This window comes from Odontesthes bonariensis, chromosome 7 (assembly GCF_027942865.1).
Source record: "Odontesthes bonariensis isolate fOdoBon6 chromosome 7, fOdoBon6.hap1, whole genome shotgun sequence".
Taxonomy (NCBI): Eukaryota; Metazoa; Chordata; class Actinopteri; order Atheriniformes; family Atherinopsidae; genus Odontesthes; species Odontesthes bonariensis.
Window position 1 is genome coordinate 11719228 of NC_134512.1, and position 20742 is coordinate 11739969.

The window sequence follows — 20742 nt, forward strand, 5'->3', positions numbered from 1 at the left end:
ATGTCTGATCAGAGAAGCGGAGGAGGAAAATCCTGGCTTTAGGAGGCAAACGGAGACAAACTGTTTGACTTTACACCATAAGGACGAGCCCACCCGTGGCATGTGCTCAGTATATCTCTGAGAATACAACTAATTTTGGATTCTGAGTTTCTTTGAGGCAATCCTCAGCATCCATGAATGACTCATGAAAAAGCTCTAATCTCCCAGCGGCAAACCGAGAGGATGAGAAAAAGAGGGATGTGGGGATGCAGAGAACAGAGTAGAGATTTAACCGACCAGCTTGCCTCTGCCCATCTCATTTCCAATCCTGACTGAGGCAGATTACACTCTTTGCGCTGACACATTTGGGACAGATTTATAAGCCTTTGTGGGTGGATGTGTGTGTAATGTCGTCCCTTAAAAAGCTGTGGCCACCACAATCAGGTTGATTTTAACCCAAGGATCCTATTAACAGTACTGCTAGAGCTCAATTATAAGTCTTAGTGTGCTTGGGTGACAGTATGACAGGATAATAACTCTGGTAAATAAGACCAGAGGATTGAAAATTAAGCTTCACATTACTGCAGTGATGCTGGGTAAGAAAACCACTCCAGAGAAGCTCAAACATCAAAGAGCCATCCGAGAGACTTTGTATTAAGGGATACTTTCTTCTTTCCCTCTTACCTTCACAAGCACATGTGATCCTGACACTACTAAAGTTAGACTACTAGTAGAGATAAGAAATGAGGAATAACTGGTATTATGCGTCTGTGACTAATTTGCTGCAGTGACATCTGCTGGTTAAACAGAGCAATGAAACAGTGCACCTGCTCACCGTGCAACACAGGGATGGAGAAGCACATACAAAAATAGATGCTTTCACATGTAAAAATCTTCTGTACTGAAGAGAGCATGTTTTATTCACACCACCATCGTCCAACGCATGATTAACATACAACACCTACAAATATAGACACGCATTCACACACTTTCACGTACCGGTGAGCAGGGAGACTTTGTGAAAGGTTCCCTCCAACTTTCCCATTAGAATGTGAACAAAGCCGTCTTTGGACAGATGCCCTGCCTCTTTGGAACTCTGGTCATAAACCACCACTTCCTGCTTCCTGCCCAGCTCCACCTGCACAAAGGGTAAACAACAAGGAAGAGAAGAGAGCTCATTATTCAGCACTGCAGTGGAAACTATGATAACAATTCACTGCCAACAAAGAAGTCAATGTTAGTCTAAATTAATGCTACTCTAAGCATCTGATTGGTATCTTGAGGAGGGGACTAGAGAACTCATGCATGTAGGAAGCATATGTTATGTGTATTTCACCTGAACCATTATGAATACCTGCTATTGGCTGAGTAATGCTGAGCATAGATAGAAGTAATGATGACACATTGATGATAAATGAGCCTGTGACTCTCACAGTCACAAGGAAGCAGCAACAAGAAAAAGAAAATTAACTCTCAAAACATAGCTGGCTGTTTTGACAATAAATACTAGCTTGAGCAAGTTATGAAGATGCAGCATAGGATTATAAATAATGCATAAGGGCTGAGAATCACTCAACTCAGATGCTACTCAGATGGTTGGTTGCTGTTACGGTGGGTAATATCAGCAGCGTCACAAAAGAAGGTTACATAGTGGAGGGCGTGAGCAACTAAGTGATGCTGTTTCTGTCAGATTGTGAAAAAAGGAGAGAATACGAGCATGCACTGATGTGTCTTTGCTTCGTGTGTGTGAGTGTTTGCATGGGGGAGCGTGAGCACGTGCATGTAGCTGCACACAATACAGCCAGGCTGTGTTGTTCCCCCATGTTGTCAGGCAGGCTTTGGTCACATGACCATGAGGCAGCGCCTACTGCAGCTAAGAATCACTGCATCACTAAACTGCCACTGGACAGGAGAGAGGAGAGGGAGGGGAGAGCAGAGCACACGGAGGGGAGGAAAGGATGGAGAGGGGGTGGATGGTGGAGTAGTTGGGGAGGGGATGGCAGAGATGAGATGCGAGACAAAAATGCAGAAAAGGAAAGGAAGGAGGAGTGAATTGAGGTGGGAAAAAAGAGGAAGTGTAGGGAAGAAACAGAACACGTCAGGAGACAAAGAGATTACAGTTGCTTAATAAACTCATCTAGATGAGCCACTCAATAGCCACTGTTAAGACACGACTGCATATTTTCTAAGTGCTTCTTTGATGCTTTTTTTCTCTGTGTGTGCCAAAAGACATTGATCAAGACTGCTCATGGTACACACAGCGCCACAGTGTATATGAAGTGTGACTGATTATGTTTCTGCTTACAGAGCAGCTGTAGCAGAGAGGTTTGGAAGGCAGCCAGGCAGGTGATTTAGACAGGACAAGGTCAATCTGTGAAGTCTGATAGCAAGATACGCTGGTCTAGTAAAATCTGACTTCTTGCCTACCTCCAACGTCACTGCTGACATAAAAGCACCTGATGTTTCGCCTTGATCATGAGAAAACTTAGTGCAACCCTTCTCTTTTATAAAGATGAAAGAAAGATTCTGACAAATAAGACTACGGTTTTTCATGAAAACACAGTCTGTGATAACATTGAGCACTGAATTTATTCATATAGACGAGAACAATCAGATAAAATAGGACCAGCTGGTAGAGAGAACTTGGCAGGCATTTGCATGAATTTCTCAGAGACAAAAATAAAATGCTGCACATTTGAAACACACTGTGTCTATGTTCTGTTGATATGTTCTTTACCCATCCACAAGCACATATTTGTTACTTTTCCTACACAGATACTCATCTTCATGTCTCTTTTTCTTTGCTCACCCTCCACCCCATTTACAAACCCTGGGTAATTTTGACTATTAATCCTAATGGGATAGGATCTATTTTGGGAGTCTGATCTCAATGCCAGAGGATTAAAGGCCTTTAACTGTACATACATGCACAGCACAAATGTACAAACACACAGCTCAATCGGCTCTATGGTCTAGTTTATCTGCTGCACAATGATAAAAGTTTAATTTCTAGGGTGGAAAAAAAAAAAAAAAAAAGAAGTGCTGCGGTTAAGATAACTCAATGTTGACAAGCACTGTTGAAACTTTTGTGTACTATTTGAAAAATCCTTTTTCAGTCTCTGGACTCATCATCATCTGGACTGTTAGTAGTGTTAAGGTGATGTTCATGAACAGAACTTCATTTGCATATTTATTCAAATATTTTTTTGTGAAGAGGAGGGAATTAAATGTCTACCATGTCCCTCCTATGCAGCCTCTATATTTAGAGTCTGAGTGACAGACCATACGGCAGGGTACGGCCTTTGTCGATGATTTCCTTTTTCTGACAGGTTAAAACTACACACGCTGATAAGTCTGTGAGATGAACAGATTTTGGTGCAGTGTTAGAGGTCAGTGACCTAGGGCTGGAGTTGATTGTCAGACTGCAGCAGTCGTACAAATCTCTCATCCCTCTGCAGTGCTACAGCATCAGTACTACTATAAGTGCTTGCCCAGACTTTCTGATGCATGCACTCTGCAGGCAGTGTAAACAAGGATTGCCATGCCAGAAAAAAAATAATAAATAAATAAAAAATTCTGGAAAGGGGGCACGATTAAAAATGGGGATCGGTTAAAATGTTAAAAAGAAAAAGAAGGATAAATACAGTGGTGCTGGCAGAGCAAAAATGCTGGAATCCTGCAGCATCCAAACTTTCTCTAAAAGGAAATGGAGGCTGGCGTCATAGCAGGGCATAAACAAGGAGCGGTCCCAGAGGAGACGTGATTTTTCTGCTGTTCTTTGCAGAGGAAGAGGGGAGGAAATAAATAAAAGAAATTAGAAGGGAAACAGGAGAAACCCGGAGGCCCAAGTTTTTACATTTGTGTTCAATGTGAGATTTTACAAAAAACTTTGAAAGTGAAATATAAATAATGAGGCACAGAGCAAGGGATGACCAGACGTCCCTGGATGTTTCTAACTGACAACATGTTATAAAATATGTAAAGAGTGGGAGAAAAACAAGGTCAGATACAGGGCTGCATGTCAAGGCCTGGCCTTACTGTCAATGCTCCTCAGTAGGGACAGTTTGTACACAGAAACACACACACGCATGCACACACACACATACTATGAACCAAAGATATCTGTTTGCATAGCAACACAAGATAACTGCTGGATTGTAGAGACATAACTAGGAGTACCATCAGAGATTGCACAAGAAAGTGAAACATGGTTTCTCCAGTCTTAAGTAACGCTACTGACCAGTGACAAGGTCAATGCTGAGCGGGAAAGTGTGTGTGTTTCTGTGTGAGACACAACATTAGCATAAACAGTCTAAAAATGGCCCAACATTCCTAAAGCACAGTCTGGGTCCTCTCAGTGTTCCACGGAAAACAAGATGACTGCAGCATGAACCCTCTTCACTTAACAGTAAATACTGAGCAATACATCAATTTGATGTTAAATCTTTTTTAAAAGAGGATGCATCTGTGTCCGAGTCCATGCCAGTTACACTGATGCAGAACATCAGAGAATGAAGCATACATAAACCTTTTTACCAATCTATTTATCTACTTTATTTCACAGGCGCAATTATCATGTCAATCTGGAATCCATCTGGCTGTGGGGTTGGAAACTCCCAAAACACTCATCTCATGACACTACAGTACATATTGTACATTACAGGCTTACAGGGGACCTGCTGCATGCAGCTGGCAGTGGCCCCTCCAAGAAGTGTATCTGTAAGTTTATGACTCCACCACACAAGCAGCAACATACCCCTCGCACCCCTGTAAAGACACCATCCTTGGGCGAGATGATGTCATTGACTGGCACCGACAGCTGCCACTTCCATGTTTGCTTCAGTAGGTGTGACTAGTGTGTCATGAAAATGTTGTACTTCTACCCCAATGAGGACCAACTGTGCTCATAAAACGGAGAGAACAATATACATTAACACAAAGATAAACACAGGTTCATGATCAAGAATTAGGAAAATTTTGAGAAGTTAGTTTATGTTTTATGAGCTGAAGGATTAATGTCATTGCTGGAAAGTCCTTGAAAGCACAGTGTTACATTTGTGTGTCTGTGTGTGTGTGTGATTAAGACCAGGATGTGTAGATGTTGCAACGTGGTGAAAGTCCCAGATATCTTTGTGCATGTGCAGTGTGAGGTCATCACTGATCATTTCACACAGATATGTGCTCCCTTCATCTGGTCACACCTTAACGCCTCATGTCAGGGGACCTTTAAAGGGGAACTCCGGGGCATTTGAAGCGCAATCCCATTGCTAGAGGTTGTCAAATACTGACAGTAGGACACAGACAGGTGCAAATCTGCGCTCCCTGTGCGGAGATTGCGCTGTTTGCGCAGCCTGTCATGCGAGGCTAATACGTGGTGGCCAAGGGGCAAGTGCTAACCCTTCCACGTAAAACAACAACTTGCACACTGCAGAAACGTCACACCACTTTATAAACCATCCGACAATAAAGTCACAAGCCTTACCATCAAAACCATATGCATGGTTCTCACATTACTGGCATGGGGACGTTACAAAACAACTTTATAAACAGCATGTCACTTACCGGTTGTTTGTTTGCTCGCGCATGTGAAAGCCCAAAAGAGTCAATGGACGATACTCCCAAATACAAAGCAATTATCTTCTCTAGAAAAACTGCGTTCAAGTATTTAAAACATTACAACAATATTACTGGGCATGTATTGTTGTAATGTTTTAAATACTTGAACGCAGTTTTTCTAGAGAAGATAATTGTTGTTAATTGATGGTTTATAAAGTGGTGTGATGTTTCTGCAGTGTGCAAGTTGTTGTTTTACGTGGAAGGGTTAGCACTTGCCCCTTAGCCACCACGTATTAGCCTCGCATGACAGGCTGCGCAAACAGCGCAATCTCCGCACAGGGAGCGCAGATTTGCACCAGTCTGTGTCCTACTATCACTATTTGACAACCTCCAGCAATGGGATTGCGCTTCAAATGCCCTGGAGTTCCCCTTTAAGACCCAGACACACACGCACACATACATAGAGGCTGTGTTCGAAACCGCCTACTACATACTACATACTTAAAATACATAAAACGGCATACTCATCGATCAGACAGTATGCAGAGCGTTTACACACAGTGCACTTCACTCCTGCCCGAGCCGAAATCACCCAGCCTGAAAAGCTGATTTCGCTTAAGCTATAAACTCTGTAAATATATAACTTTAGCAACATTTGAAACATTTTCAGGCGAGAAAGTAGTCATTTAGACCCCCAAGGTGTTGAAAATCTGACGAAAAACCGGCTCTTTACAATTTTGTTCCCACGAATTCGGCGCTAGTAAAGCTAGCCGCAGTGAGCAACGCACTTCCGGTTATGCCGTTTTGACTGCTCTCGTCCCGTTAACAGAATTTGACCGTTCAAATGGCGATGGGCGACGTCACGTTACGTTGAATCTTGGGTAGTTTGAGTGTGACAAGTAACCTCATGATGAATACTCAACATTTCGGCGAATCTAGTATGCATCTAGTGTACATCCGGGAACTTAAAAAAGTAGGACTAGTAGGAATAGTAGGAGAAGTAGGCGGTTTCGAACACAGCTTCAGATTAGATTAAAACATGTTCACTTAAAATCAAAGTATGTAGATTTCTTGTCTCTCATGTGCGGACTTAACTCTTTTCTATAAGGACTGTCGTTCTGATTACACCATGACGTCCTCCAATATTTTGTTGCAATGTACACCACATTTTTATTCTCCAACTAACTCTGAAGCATTACCACCTTTTAGAAAACAAATCAAATAAACGTAAAATGTTCAAAAAACATTATTATTTAAACTTTGTGGTGCCCTACTTTATGTCCAAATCCTGAGAGAGAATGTGTGTTCTGATGTCAAACAGTGGTGTTTTTAAAGTAAACAATAATCCACTGCGTGACCAAGTCAAAGAAAACACATGCCAAATGTAGCTCTTAAGAAAAAAAACCTCGGCTAAAATATTTTTGTTTAAACTGGGCAGAAGGAAAACTATGAATGAAACATGCTGTAAATTCCTGGTGTTTGCCCTCTGGTTGATCTGGGGAAAACAAAAAAATATTCACGCTGTGAGTCATCGAATAAGTCCTCAGTTCTGCTGCTGTAAAGCCATATGACACATGAAAGGCTCGTGTGTTGTCCTTCATTTCGAAACCTTGTACTCGAGATGCTGGAAATGTCTTTGCACAGAATGTTATGCCCCTCTGAATCCCCACTTGCCTTGCAGTGGTGGTGTCAAAGCTGTTGAGTGGTCCCAGTTGACTTCATTGGTTATAGGATATAAGGCATGTCTGGGGCTCAATTGAAGAGTATTTTGTTTGCTTAGGAAGGTTCCTTACAAAGCTAAATGACGCAGTAGTATCTAAGTGGCAGCTGATCAAATCCTCTAAATGTTAAGGAAAGGAGCTTTAAGGCATTCGAAGAATTGAAATATTCTTAACAAAAACTTCCTTTTTTTTTTTTAAACTCATATGCTCTCCAGTTTGTCTTGCAGGACAATGAACCTGGTCATAAGAGGCACAAAAAACAAAACAAGTTTTAGAAATGTTTTCTTAAACAAAAATGTAGTGAATAAACCTCGAGTCTGAAAATTACCCTTGGATTTCCCATCATGTGTCATTACAGCCGCGTCCCGTCTCCTTTGCAAGGAGGATAAAAACAACATATGGTGGAACTGATGGAGATCTTCTTCATTGTATAAATGCATTAGTTGGTCACATGTTGTCTCTCTGTTCAGCAGGGCACTAAGCCAATCCAGCAATTAAGATCACAGACAAGATCACAGACCCCTTGCCTGGCCTGCTTTAGTGCTACGTGGCCATTATACCAAACAACAATAATCAGGCTTCTGTTCATTATCTAATATGCTGGTATCACAACACATGCAGACGTATTTGAGTGTAATTACAGGTTTAAGACTTTACTACTAGCTATGTGTGTTGTCATTGAGACATGACACTGGACACGCTTGTATGGTCAGATCTAGCTGATTCTGTAGTTTCAACAATAAAATAGAAATGAATTGAAGCATAAATTTGCCCAACAAAGCAGTTTGTCGTCCTCAAAATGCTTATGCATTCTGATTTATTGTGCAGAAATAGGAGAGAGAAGTAACACCTGAATTTGAAACTGAAATAGAAAGCTGGGGATTTCTCGAGTAGTTTGTCTAAATGATTAATTCCTCTTCTAAACTTGATCTTGATGACATTGATGCTATTTTCTTTTGACTGAGTAATTAATGTACTGATTTACATCCCTAAATTTTAACTAAATGGCTAAAGAGAATACATTAAACTAGAACTAAGAAATCTAAACGTATCAGTCAATAATTGTCGGTACTCTTTCAAGCATTAGTTTGACTCCTAATTTAATATAAATCCTCTTCTGTGTAAAATTTGTGCACTTCTCAAAACCAACTCAATTTTGTCTGTGGAAACAAATAATATCACTAGAAAACTGACATAAAATGTACAAGGATCAAACCCACATGGCTGATGCCTCAAAGTCCACTTGTTTGGGCCCTGTAATCGGATTTTTGAGATTACATTAAGAAAAGCACAATCACAGATGGATTTATGGTTCTAGTTGTTCCGTATATCACAGAAACTAACACTAAATACAAGAAATATTCAAAAAGTGACGTGTGTCACAATGGTAGGTGACTGTTCTCCCTACGAGTCACACACATCAAAGTTGCAGCATCCATACCAACATACAAGAGCTTCCCTTGGCTAGTTGCTGGTTGTGGAAACCTCTGGGCCATCTGTCCGGCCTGCTGGCCGACTGTCACCATCACAGCAGCAGGGATTATCTAGGCTTAAGCAAAGGAACCAGGCGCCTGCCTTACAGCCTGTCAGAGATGGCACGAGGAAGCCCCATCTCATCTAAGCCTGTTCTGTCTCCCTCCTAGCACAGGTCCTCCACCATAGACTACAGAATCCAGCTCTCTCTGACCTACATTAACAGACCATTATTAAAAGGGGTTATGAAGGGATTGGATATGAAAGGCAAAAGAAAGAGGACACCATTTTGATTGCTACTGTGCTGGACAGGGATGTTCATTCAGCTCAGTTAACTTAGGGACTGGGAGCTTCAATAAAACAGGGTGAGTGTAGCGCCTTGGGAGATGCAGGCTATCAGATCTCAATGAGATGTGAGGTGGGAGGCAGCTGGGGAGGAGGTGGAGGCAGCAGCCCATCCATCAATACCCTCAATACTGCTCTCCTGCTTCCTGCATTCACTTCCTCAACAAAGAGCCACAATGGTGTCCTTTGGTGTCTTGGCTGGCTGAGGCGGCTCCTGGCGATGCTCAGGCATGTGAGGGGCAGAGAGGATGGTGTGTGTGTGTGTGTGTGTGTGTGTGAGAGGGGTTAGTTGTGAGCTGACTCTAACACCACACAGCTAGTCTGCACGTGCCCAACCCGCAGTCTGCCAGTGGCCAAACAAAGGGGATGATGTCATGCTTAGCCAATAACAAAGAGTCTGGGTCTGTCAGGCCCGCCTCTTTCACCCGGCTAGTTCCAGCTTTATCCAGCCTTAGCATTAATCACAAGCCTTATCCTCTTTACTGGGGGTCGGGAATGGAAAATAACAAACCAGCCATGGGGCAACTCTAGACAGGGAGAGGAAATAAACAGGTTGGGGTTGGGAGGCTGCAGACTATGGTTGCAGCAGCCAGACAAACAGAGCTGTCATGAGACTGAAAGTGAGAGAAAGGAGGAAGCATGGCTCCGTGGGGTGCCACAGTGTGACATCTGCCAAGAACAGGGCCTCACACAGAGATGAGCCCAACAGACTCAGCACAGAAACACACTCGAGCTGGTGACACAATAAAGAAACTCTACTAAATCCAAAACCTATCAAATGTTTCAGCTCTGCAGCTGCAGAGTTTTAAACTCCTTCAGCTTTTCTTGTTTTCACTATGTTGTAGTTGTAACCTGTCTAAATCCAAAGCCAACAAGAGTAGGCCATTCATCACTGTAAAGCCTGATTTATACTCGGAAACCAGGTCGTCTGAGTGTGTCGCAGTTAACGCAGACACTACGCAGACACTACGCAGACACTACGCAGACACTCAGGTGCACCTCCTCAAAATTGTAACTCACCGCAGACATCGCCGCAGGGAGGAGAGAAAGGAGGCCTCTGATTGGTCAACTCTACATCCGCTCTACACTATGCGTATTTCCGGTTTGCTAACCGGCTGACGCTAACCGTGCTAACCGTGACGATTCTTTCGCCTCTCTGCCAGCTCCAGTAGTAGCAATATTTCTTCTATTTCTAGATCGATCAGCTGCATCTCAATCAAAGTGCGCATTCGTCCAGTCGCCATTGTTGTTGAATGACCTCCGTAACCGTAACACCCACAATCCTAGCTTGTTCGTGATTGTCCCTCTTGCGTTGTGGCGTGGCATTAACATAGCGCAGACAGCGCTTCAAGGCATAAATCAAAAATAACTGCGTCGTGTCTGCGACAAGCTCACTGCGACACACTGCTGCGAAGTATACACGAGCCTTAACCCAAAATACCACCATGATGTGAGCAGAATATGTTGACGAGTCAAACCTAAGCTGCAGGATCTTCCATCTAAGCAGGCAGCAGAATGCACCCATACAACAGGTGTTGAACAAGATTATTGTCCGGCTGATTATTGTAATTTCTAGATGAGAAGAGAAACTGAAATGGACATCATTTTACTTAGTAGAGTAGCAAACAGTATCCATTGTTCTTTAAGGTACTATATCCATGTGGAAAGTGACAGTCAACACTGAGTGAAGTGTAGACCAACAGGAGTGCCAAGCATTACAATAATCTACCGAGTTAATGATAATTTTTGGTGTTGTAACTGTGCACATCTGAGCATGTAAAAAATGTTTCACCCAAAAGGATGAGTGACAAGTGACTCTTACCTGCTCCTGGCAACCTGGGGGTTAACTAACAATAACAAATAAAGTAAGTATGTACTGCCATTCTGTGTCACACCAAGGAGTGTCATTGTTTCTTTTGTGTGTGACAGTTAAATACCTAAAAATAACATTTAGAACCAGGAAGATGAACACATTCTACCGTGCCCTCAATGGCTTTGTATTTATCTGTATTCACTAATGTTGGACTGTTGGAAGATGTATACATACACAAACTACATGAAGGCCCAAAACACCTCCCCCCAACCCTCCCTGCTAAGGTTTCCCCTCACATAGTTCCCTCAGTTTCACACAGAGACTAAAAATACAGGAGCCAGCGTGCCACGAGTGGACTGGCCATGGAAAAAAGGCTGTCATATTCAGAAGAGAAGTCATGGAAAACGGGAGGATCCAATTTCAGGGCCACTGATAAGCAACAAATCTACAGTATGCCTGCCTGCCAAATATAGCCCACGCAGATGTGGTGCAGGCCTGGGCTAGCACAGTAGAGGCCAGTCCAAAACCACATGAGCCAGGCCATTAGAGATGACCTAAAAAATCCATGGAGCTAGCTGTTAGTGTGTAAGTCTACATGAGGCACATCTCTACACAGTGACAACTTGCTTGAATCTAAAACCTTTGCTTCAAAGAAAAGCCTTACTATCCCAACTCTGTGCAACTGCTGAATAAATCATGGATGCATGGAGCATTTCCATACTACATTGATAAATAGTTCATCTTACATGCGACAACTGGCCTCGGAGGAAAAGGAACACATTTCCTCTGTGTCTACTTTCATTGACACTAGCATTTCCACAGCCGTACACCTCATCACAGCAGCGCCTGCTGTTTTTATGTCTTGTTTTCCCGAACCGATTGTGCTGCTACTGGAAAAACAAGCAAGATTACACCTCATCCTGAAAAGCGAGCGAGCGAAACTGACGCGATACGACGACGAAATTTCGCGAGGGTGTCCTGATATGGAGCGTGACGATTATGTCGGGAGTGATTCTATTGGTTCAGAAAGTACTCACTTGAAACACCGAGTTCTCTGGCGATTGCCGCCCATTCGGCCTCCCTTCGGTTCAGATCTTTGTGGTAGGGGTGTTTGGGGTCATAAACCATCGGGTGCCGTTCCACGGTAAAGATCAGCTTCTCCTCGTCCATTATTCCCTGAGTGATGCTGACCTGTTGCTAAAGCCTGATTCTTACTCGGCGCAAACGCGCAACTGTTCTGGCTCGAGAACCATTAATGACGTCATCGAAAGCGCCAGCCCCTTCACAGTTCCTTCAGCTCATAAGCGCAGTTTGCGCCGAGTATGCGTCACATTTGCAGTTCTCTCCAGACCAGCGGGCGTCACTGTTGAGGAAACAAGCTGAAAAGCACACGAAGAAAGCATACACAATGCCACCTGTGGTGTCACGTCAGCAGAGGCTGGCACATCTGATGCGGAATGAATTTACTCTGGGTGTAGAACTGTATATGTATCTCAGAGCTAAGCGGCTGCGGCAAAAACAGAAGAGAAGGTGGAATGTTCGTCCTTTGCAACAAGACGAACTTTGTCAAACGTTGTCCCAGTGTAACTTCATAGACGTGTCGTACATATGTTTGTAGAGGCGCACCCTCTCGGTCACCGCGGTCTCTGCAGTGTTCATTTTTTCTTTTTCTTGGTCAGCTGTTTCCGGTTGAGCGCGCGCGAAGTCAGAAAAAAAGTTGTGTGCGCGCCCTTGCGCAGCGCGAGGATTTTCTTGCTTGCGACGGGGGGCGTGGCAGAATTTTGTGTCACGTGACCGTTTGCGCCATTTGCGACCAGCTAGTAAGAGCGAGGTTGCGCCGAGTAAGAATCAGCCTTAACTAGCTTGTCAACAGGAAGCAGCGTGTTCATTTCAACCAATAAGAATGGGACGCCGCTGCGAAATTACGTCCAAATAGAGACAGTGCGGGCGATTTTGTAAGGGATCGGCGTCATCGCTGGACGGAGCGACATCGCTCGCGGCTGATTGAAAAGTGAGCATTCTAATAGTTTTTTTTAATCAATCGCTCGCTCGCGATCAGTCAGGATGAGGTGTTACGCTGACTTGTTCAAACACATAAATTCACCATTTTGAGTTCACAACGCTATTTGCAAGAATCGGTCTAGAAGTTAGAGGAAAGAGTCCCAACCACTGGAACCACATCATACCACCAGAAAACCATCAGATGTCAGAAAGCTTTTACTCACCTTCACCTTCCCGTTGGGTTGTAGAAGTTCAGTGACAGACACCTTGTCCTGCTGCAGCCGCCTCTTCACCAACTTTGAGCAGCAAACGTTGACTGCACCTTGCACGTGTGAAGCGTTGTACTCGGAAAACGTCCTGCTGTCAATCACCAGCAAGCGACCTGTTCCTCTCTGGATGAGGCTCGCCAGGCGCTTGATGTCCATGGCGCTTCGCTTGCTGGGCCCTTTCTCTCCTGCCATGATGTAGGAGGGGCTGGATGGTAACCAGGGAGGGCTCGTTAGAGATGGGGTATGAAAGAAGAAGGGTAAATGAGACGGGGTAAGGTGGAGGAGGAGAGGTCAGTGGAGGAGGGCTAACACTAGAGTGTGTGCCAAGAGATTCATGGTGCCTAAAGAAAGAAGAGATAAAGAAGGAAAAAAAACACAGCAACTGTTAGAAAAGAGTTGTTTAAGTGAGAGTATGCGTGACATTCGATGGTTTATTTTGATATTATTCTTGGCAAGAGTGACATTCAAGACAACCGCTGTCAGTTCTGAGATGCTGATGACCACATGACCACGATTCCCCGACTGAGTCTTCGTCCAGTGTCACAAACAAAATCACTCAACTGCTGCCATGACAAATTATCTTGGATAACTTTCCAAGTCCAGGTGTCGTAGAGGAGCTATTTTTGCGATTTTGTGTTGTCTTTTATTAGCAGACTTTGAGCACCTAATTTATCATAACAGCCACAATCCCAATCATAAATGAAAAAGTTATTTAAAGACTTAAAAGCAAACTGAGTCGTGATTTATCGGTCCTGGGATCTGAGAGATCACACTTAAAAAAAAAATAAAAAATCCACATACTTAAATTAGACACACAAAACAATGAGACGCAGAGGTGTGTGTGTGTATGTATAAATTTGGTGTCTGTTGATCGCGGGCTCATGAAACAGGAAACTGAGGGCGTGAGATAAATTAAGCTGGGGGAATTCAGAGAGCAGGTCTGGACAGAGGCAGAGGGCCGTGTGACATCCCATGTGTGTGTGAGTGTGTTGTAGACAACTGTCCATAAACTTGATGAGCTGTCTCTTCTATCGCATCTAATCACTCTGATCTCCTCCCTCCTCACATTCACCACTGCATTTGTACATTTGACATGAGACCCACAAACAAATGCTTTTATCAGGGCTATCAGACCAGTGAGTGCATGTGTAAAAGAAACGGTGTGTGCATGCCAGGTTGCACACATGAACATAAAAAAAACCTGCAGTGCTGTTTGTTTGAGATAATATGCAAAACAGCCATGTATGTAGAGGATCATTTCTTTGGTCAACAAAGTGTCATGCGACAAGCGAGAGGGTCAGAATGTGAATGCCACCATGTTGTTTTATTCATCTGAAGGGCACGTGGTGGCATGAAAAATGAATGGGCTCCCTCTCATTTACCACACAAGCTAAACGGAGGTTTAAAAGGGAGAGTGTGAGAGACAGAGGAAACAGATACGGGAGGGAGACTAAAGCAGACAAACAAACATGAAGGCTTAACCTAAAAGAGAAACCATTTTATCAATCTAATCATATCAGCAACACTTAAAGAGGTGGGGAGGGCAGACGAAAACGAGTCATGTGATCTCAAGACTTTACGGTCTTCCTCTACAACATGAAGAAAAACAGCGGCCCTCAGGAAAATATCAAACACCGGTGAAAACGTGGGTGAATGAGAGAGTGGGGAGATGTGGGGAAACGGTGTCTTCTGATCTGTGCTGTCTTGGGGAGACATCCAGGCAGCTCTGCTCTGGAACTTTTCACTTGTATTCTGATGCTAGCATACCCATGCAGCGAGGAAGAGGGGAGGTAGTGAAGAATGTTATTCAGTGAGGATCTCTCCAATCTAGCAACTCAGCCAGCTCAAGGTGAGGGAGGGAACATTTGTGGAGATGGAGAAGGGTGGAAAGAGATGCATAGAAGATGAAAGTCATCTCATGAGATGTGCCAAATGCTGTTGCAGTGCCATCATTTACAGCAGAGGCTTTGCATCAATTCCTCTAGATTTGTGAAATAATGATTTTCTGTCACTATGTCTCCAACAGGCACCTGACCAAGCTCGAACATACATACATGCGGGCAAGAACATGAATAGACAACAAAACTGCACAATAAACTAAGGCCAAACTTTTGTTGTATCAAAGACCAGCTACAGAACAGCAAAGATACAAGCTAGCTATGAAATAGTTTAATAGGATTAAGACTGTTGCTGAAAGCTGACGGTAAAACGGTCAGTCAGCACTAAGAAAAAAACATAATTTAGCCAATGCTTTATCTTAAAAAAGTAACAAAGATCATTTCAATCCACTAAATCTTAGCTGATCTGTCTAAGTGTGATTCTAAGAGTCATTCACTGCAGATTTCAGCAATATTTCTGTGACCTGAAGAAAAACAGTGCATAGCATAAAATGATACAGCCCCACTGTTCCAATGATGTGTCCCCAAACATCAATTTCTATAGAAAGCCTCTGACACATGTCGACCTGTCCCATCACCTGTCAGACCCTACCTTATATGGCAGGCAGCCCTTCAGTCAAGCAGCTAACAGCCCATCTTCCAAGGGTGGGAATGGTTTTCCCTATTTTACTGTGTCCCTGCTGCTGAGCACAGCATCTGACGCTGCATATGTCTAATGGCGACCGCTCTCCCTCCCACCCAGTCTCACACTTTTTCTCTCCGAATCCCTCCTTCCTTCCCTTTCACTCTCTTGCTTCATCTTGTGCAGTGAGCAGGGATGGGGAGGGGAAGAGTGCGAGAGTTTTCATGCGTGATAGAGAGAAACTGGACCTCTGCTTTTTTGTAGACGATCATCCAACAGTAGTTTCATAGATTAAGGAGGGAATTCAAGACATGTGTTAACAGGAGATAGGAAGACAGTGGGATCACCCCACTGTCCCCACTGACTTCAAAAGGAAGGGGAATTAGATGATGTGAAAAGGGAGCACAAACTTCAGCATGTCTACTCAGCATAACCGTCCATACACTTTGCGCATAATGTGTTTCCACTTCTATCTCACATTTAGGAAGGAAACATAAACAACAACAAATAGGCTCTTTACACTAAAATGGGCAGCAGTCATGGGCTTGTTGTTCGGTTCTGCCTGCACAGAGGAAAACAAGGAAAGAGGAGAGAAGGCAGAGACAGACACAATGTGTACAGGCCCGGAGCAGATTCTGCTGTTGCCATAGAAACAGCCAGGCTGGGGTGACCATGGGGCACAGGGAGAGTGATGGTGAGGGGATGCTACTGGTGCTGATGCTAGATGATGATACAGATCATTGTAGATAAATGATGACACTTTACAGTGAATGAGTAAACAGGCAGTGGATTAAAAACTTGTATTATAGGTGTTCTACTCCAGGTCAAACCAGCAAATTCAGCCTAACGTTTTTTTGTCTATCTGCTGTGAGATTTGTTCTTAAAAAATGAAAACAACCATCAAAACATATCTAGAGAAAAGACTGTGCACCTCCTAAAACTTTAAACTACACAGTTACAACTAGAAAAGGGGCAGAAGGCAGGAGAAGCTGATGAGCTGGTCCAATTTGAGGGTTGCTTTCCAATCTTGGTGAAAATTCTGAACATCTGAATCTACATTTCACTTCCAGAATACTTTGGCGAGTCGCTTTATGCAAGACAGCCACGAAGAAAAACCTAAACCAGACATAACCTCCTTTTATTCCTTATGATCTACAACACATGCTACTTTTTAGCATTACTTCAGAATGAATGAAGGGATTATGTAGGGGAGGGAAAAAATAAACCATGAAAATAACCATTAATAAGCCTGAAAATAACATTTTGCTTATGTGCTTTACTAAAGTTTCACGCAGTGACTAACACAGGTGCTATAACACACCTGTGGACTCATTACACCACTGCATTGTCAGAGACCTCACATGTCATGACAATTTTGCTTTGAGGCTTTCTTGGAAGACAATCAGATTAGGGCTGCACGATATATCGAAAATGTATCGTTATCGCGATACCACGGCTTGCAATACACGTATCGCAAAAGTAAAAAGTTATCGCAAATTTTTTTTTTTTTTTTTTTCCCTTGTCCTGTCCAGCATTATGGCAGCAGAATTGTAATCTGAATACCGTTTATGCTAAACACATTTGCTATGCCAAGGGAAGCTTTATGAATGTAAATGCACTAGCCATTTTGGTCTTTTCCCCATGTAATCATTTAAGCACTTTTAAGTCCCTCCCGACCTCATTTTGTGAACTCCTCCTTGATTCACCTAATTTGCTGTTATTAAAAAGGTTGACATTTTAAGTTTATGCTGTATATCAGCCATGTTTTTTCCTAATAAAAAAAATGTTGGAAATAAAACATTGCTCTCAGTTGTTTTATACATGATAAAATGCAGAATGGCAAGTAGAGAGGGAAAAATATATGTATATATTAAATATCGCAAGTAATATCGATATCGCGGTATCCAGTCATGTTATCGTGTATCGCATATTTTTCTAATATCGTGCAGCCCTAAATCAGATCTCGTTTGCACGCGACATGAAAAGCTTTGTGACACAGAATTGATTCGTCAAACAAATCATTTTGCCGCCTTGTGTCGACTAAACATTTTGGAGACACTGCTAGCAAAGTGCCTGTATTTGGAGTATTTCCAAATTTTCATTTTTGAAACTGTGTTTTATAATATTTCTTTCTGCTCGTTTTATTTTGCTCTTTTCACTTAGTCAGACAATAGTCTGCATGTCCCTCAGCAGCAGCAAACTCCACGATTTGTTCAAATAAAAGACTATTTAAAAAAACAAGTACTATTTGAGTCTATCTTGTACAATTAAGCAATAAAACTGTAGCATGATGTGTTGGGTTTGTCTAACTTGATATGAAAGGTCTTGCGATGCGATTGTGGAGTATTCACACATCGTTGAAGCAATTTATCGAACGGCCCTGTCAATATTTTATCAGCAGAATAGCTTAAAATCTATATAATTGCCACTTAATGATCTGTATGTATAGTAAGATATGTCGCAACAGTATGTTATCTGACTGGAGACCAATGAGGAAACAGCAAAGCTTCCAACATTTTCCCCTTCTAGTGAATTAAAATACGGTCACACAAATCATGAACCGACTTTGTTGCCGTTATCTTTATGGCCAATACTAAAAACTGATAACAGAAATCCTTATTTGTAATACATTATAAAATAGAGTTTAGGAAATATGTTTTCCACAGAGTGAATAATCATTGCAGGAATATTCACATGCCCTTCAAACACAACCAGTCTTGCTAAGCAGAATGGACCAGCTCAATAAAGCTCAATATTGTCATACAAGACATCACGTTGAGAGTCAAACACAAAGAGAGCAACTGGAGGGCGACCAGTGGTGATGTAATACCATCCAGGTTATTCATTAACTCCCTGCATAACGTCACATGTGTCCACAGCCTTGAGTAGGCTGATAAAAAGCTGACTCTTTAATGTTACAGAATGACAGGCGTGACTTGTTTGTTGAGACTGCAAACAATGACATCATCGGGCCATCTCATGCCCTTCACTCTGAGCCATGAGGCTCTCTCATGAACGAAACGTGTTTGTGTTAACAAATGCCCTCTTTTCACCATGTGTATTATTTACACTTTAAAAAGCAACCACAACAAAGCGCTGTGCACGTATTCAGGCCACCAACACGGAGATGACTAGTTGTCTGGTTCTGCTGATACAAATAAAAGCAGTCATCAAATATAACTATACAGCTATGAAATACAAATCAAAGGATTCCTCACGAAAGAGAAGCTGCGACCTAATAATGTTTAAGAATTTTATCATCATAACACTTGATGTAAGTAAATTTATTTCCTGACAAAAAAGACTTTGCTTCTTATAAACAACCTCCTTTCATACCATAAAAATTGTATAAAAATCCTCTTCTGAAAAGCTGTGAGCGGCAGGATGCAAATTATGAATGCATTCTTCAATAAATATGATTTAAAAATGTGTCCCAGGTCTGGGGTGTTTACATTTGTAGCAACCCATGCAGCATGAATGGTGCCCTTACAGTGATCATTTTGAAAAATCAATTCCTGGTTGGCCCTGGTAGTGGAGATCAGTACCATGATACTGCAAACAACAAACTTAGATATAAAGTCCTCTGGTGTCCTCTGATCAATAGTCTCCCAGTGGCAGCTTGTAATTGCAGGGTCAAATAACAAAGTGGGATTACCTCGGACTCCAACAAGCCGCAAATATGACACAAATACGGGTGAAAAGAACCAAAAAAAACAACCAAAAAGCCAAGAAAGTCTGACACAAAATACACAGTTTTGAAATGTGCATGAAAATGATGAGTAGAAGTGTTCCTCATAAATTCCGTTGCTTCAGATTTTGCAACCAATGGAGCGGTGAGGCACACAAAGACACAGATGGGACACTGTATACTGTGTGACAGCCTTAATAACAATGATGGAGGGCGCGCGGTCATAGCGTTCTATAATAAACCAACCTAAATAAGAGAAGAGCGGATACTGCGGACCACGACCACTACCTCTACACAGTTGGGTTTAATTACCATCAATGCTGAACGACAGAGTTTTTAATAAAGCTCTCACGGGTGTTCTGTCAGTGGGAAGCCTGTCCTCTGTTGTTATGACGCGTGGATATGTCCGCATGCGAAAATGAACCACTACATGGAACCTGACGGGCTGTGATGACAACAAGCGGCAGCGCGCAAATTCAGCAAATATGTGGCAAAAAAATGATTTCACCTACCTTGAAATTAAAGCACGGAAAGCTAGCGAACATTCATCTCAACAAAAGTGCCGATAACTTCAACCAGGACGGGTTTAATTCCCATCATAAGTCGGGCGCGCACATCCGGGAGTTGGGGGGTGTGCGCGGACTGGTTCACTGCAGCAGCGGGGGGCACGAGCACAGATAACGAGCATCCGCTGCTAACGCATGCTAGCTTAATTTGAAGCAACACATTGACAGAAAAATTAGACATTGAATATAGACATATAGGCACTCACCTCGGGCTCCACGCGGTCGCTGTGTGTTATTCAACTGGCCACCATGTGTGAGGGGACAGCGGCGGTGTCCTCATGGGGCTGGCTGGTGTTTACCTGGCGGTATTGTGGGAGGACAGTTGCCCACAGCTGACAGAGGCTGACAACGCCAGGAACAAACGAGGCATGAATGCGCAGCTGAAGGGCTACAAACGGCTGCTCCAGCCCTTTAACTGACCAAGAGACGTCGTAAGATCGTGGGAAGGTTAGATTAGCGTAGCTAAGCTAGGTAAGGGCTAAAACGGTTAGTGTGAATGTGTATGTTGAGGAGGAGGAGAGGGTAGGGGGGTGGTTAGGTACAGGAGGTGCACTTTAGCACTTTCATGAACTAAAGCGATGAGGTCATGGTTCAGGAGGGAGAGGAGTGGCAAAAAAAAGAAAAACTGTTAGTTGACGTCACCGCTAGCCAATCAGCGCTGGCGGCTTAACGATAGGATGACGTCAGTTTATGATCCATGATTAAAGGGACATTTCGGCTTTTTTAAAGGAGACGCGCACAAGAGGAGCGTAAACATGGACTCTGATTTGAATGCTACCAGTCGCTCCCAAGACAAGAAATAACAACAAAA

At 43.0% G+C, this 20742-nt stretch overlaps 1 protein-coding gene across 3 annotated transcripts in view; it reads right to left on the minus strand.

Moving 5' to 3' along the window:
* dusp8a (dual specificity phosphatase 8a) overlaps window positions 1-20442 on the minus strand; it is a 44972-nt gene extending 24530 nt beyond the window's left edge. The window contains exons 1-3 of one of the 3 annotated variants that reach the window (XM_075469488.1): window positions 20138-20442; window positions 13113-13498; window positions 979-1117 (exon numbers count right to left, since the gene is read on the minus strand). In XM_075469488.1, coding sequence (XP_075325603.1) covers window positions 979-1117; window positions 13113-13349 — 376 coding nt within the window. In that variant the 5' untranslated portion in view covers window positions 13350-13498; window positions 20138-20442. Of the gene's footprint in view, window positions 1-978; window positions 1118-13112; window positions 13499-15647; window positions 15753-19877; window positions 19979-20137 lie in introns of those variants that run through there. The other 2 variants (XM_075469489.1, XM_075469490.1) reach the window with 2 other exon arrangements.
* Window positions 20443-20742: the final 300 nt, after the last annotated feature.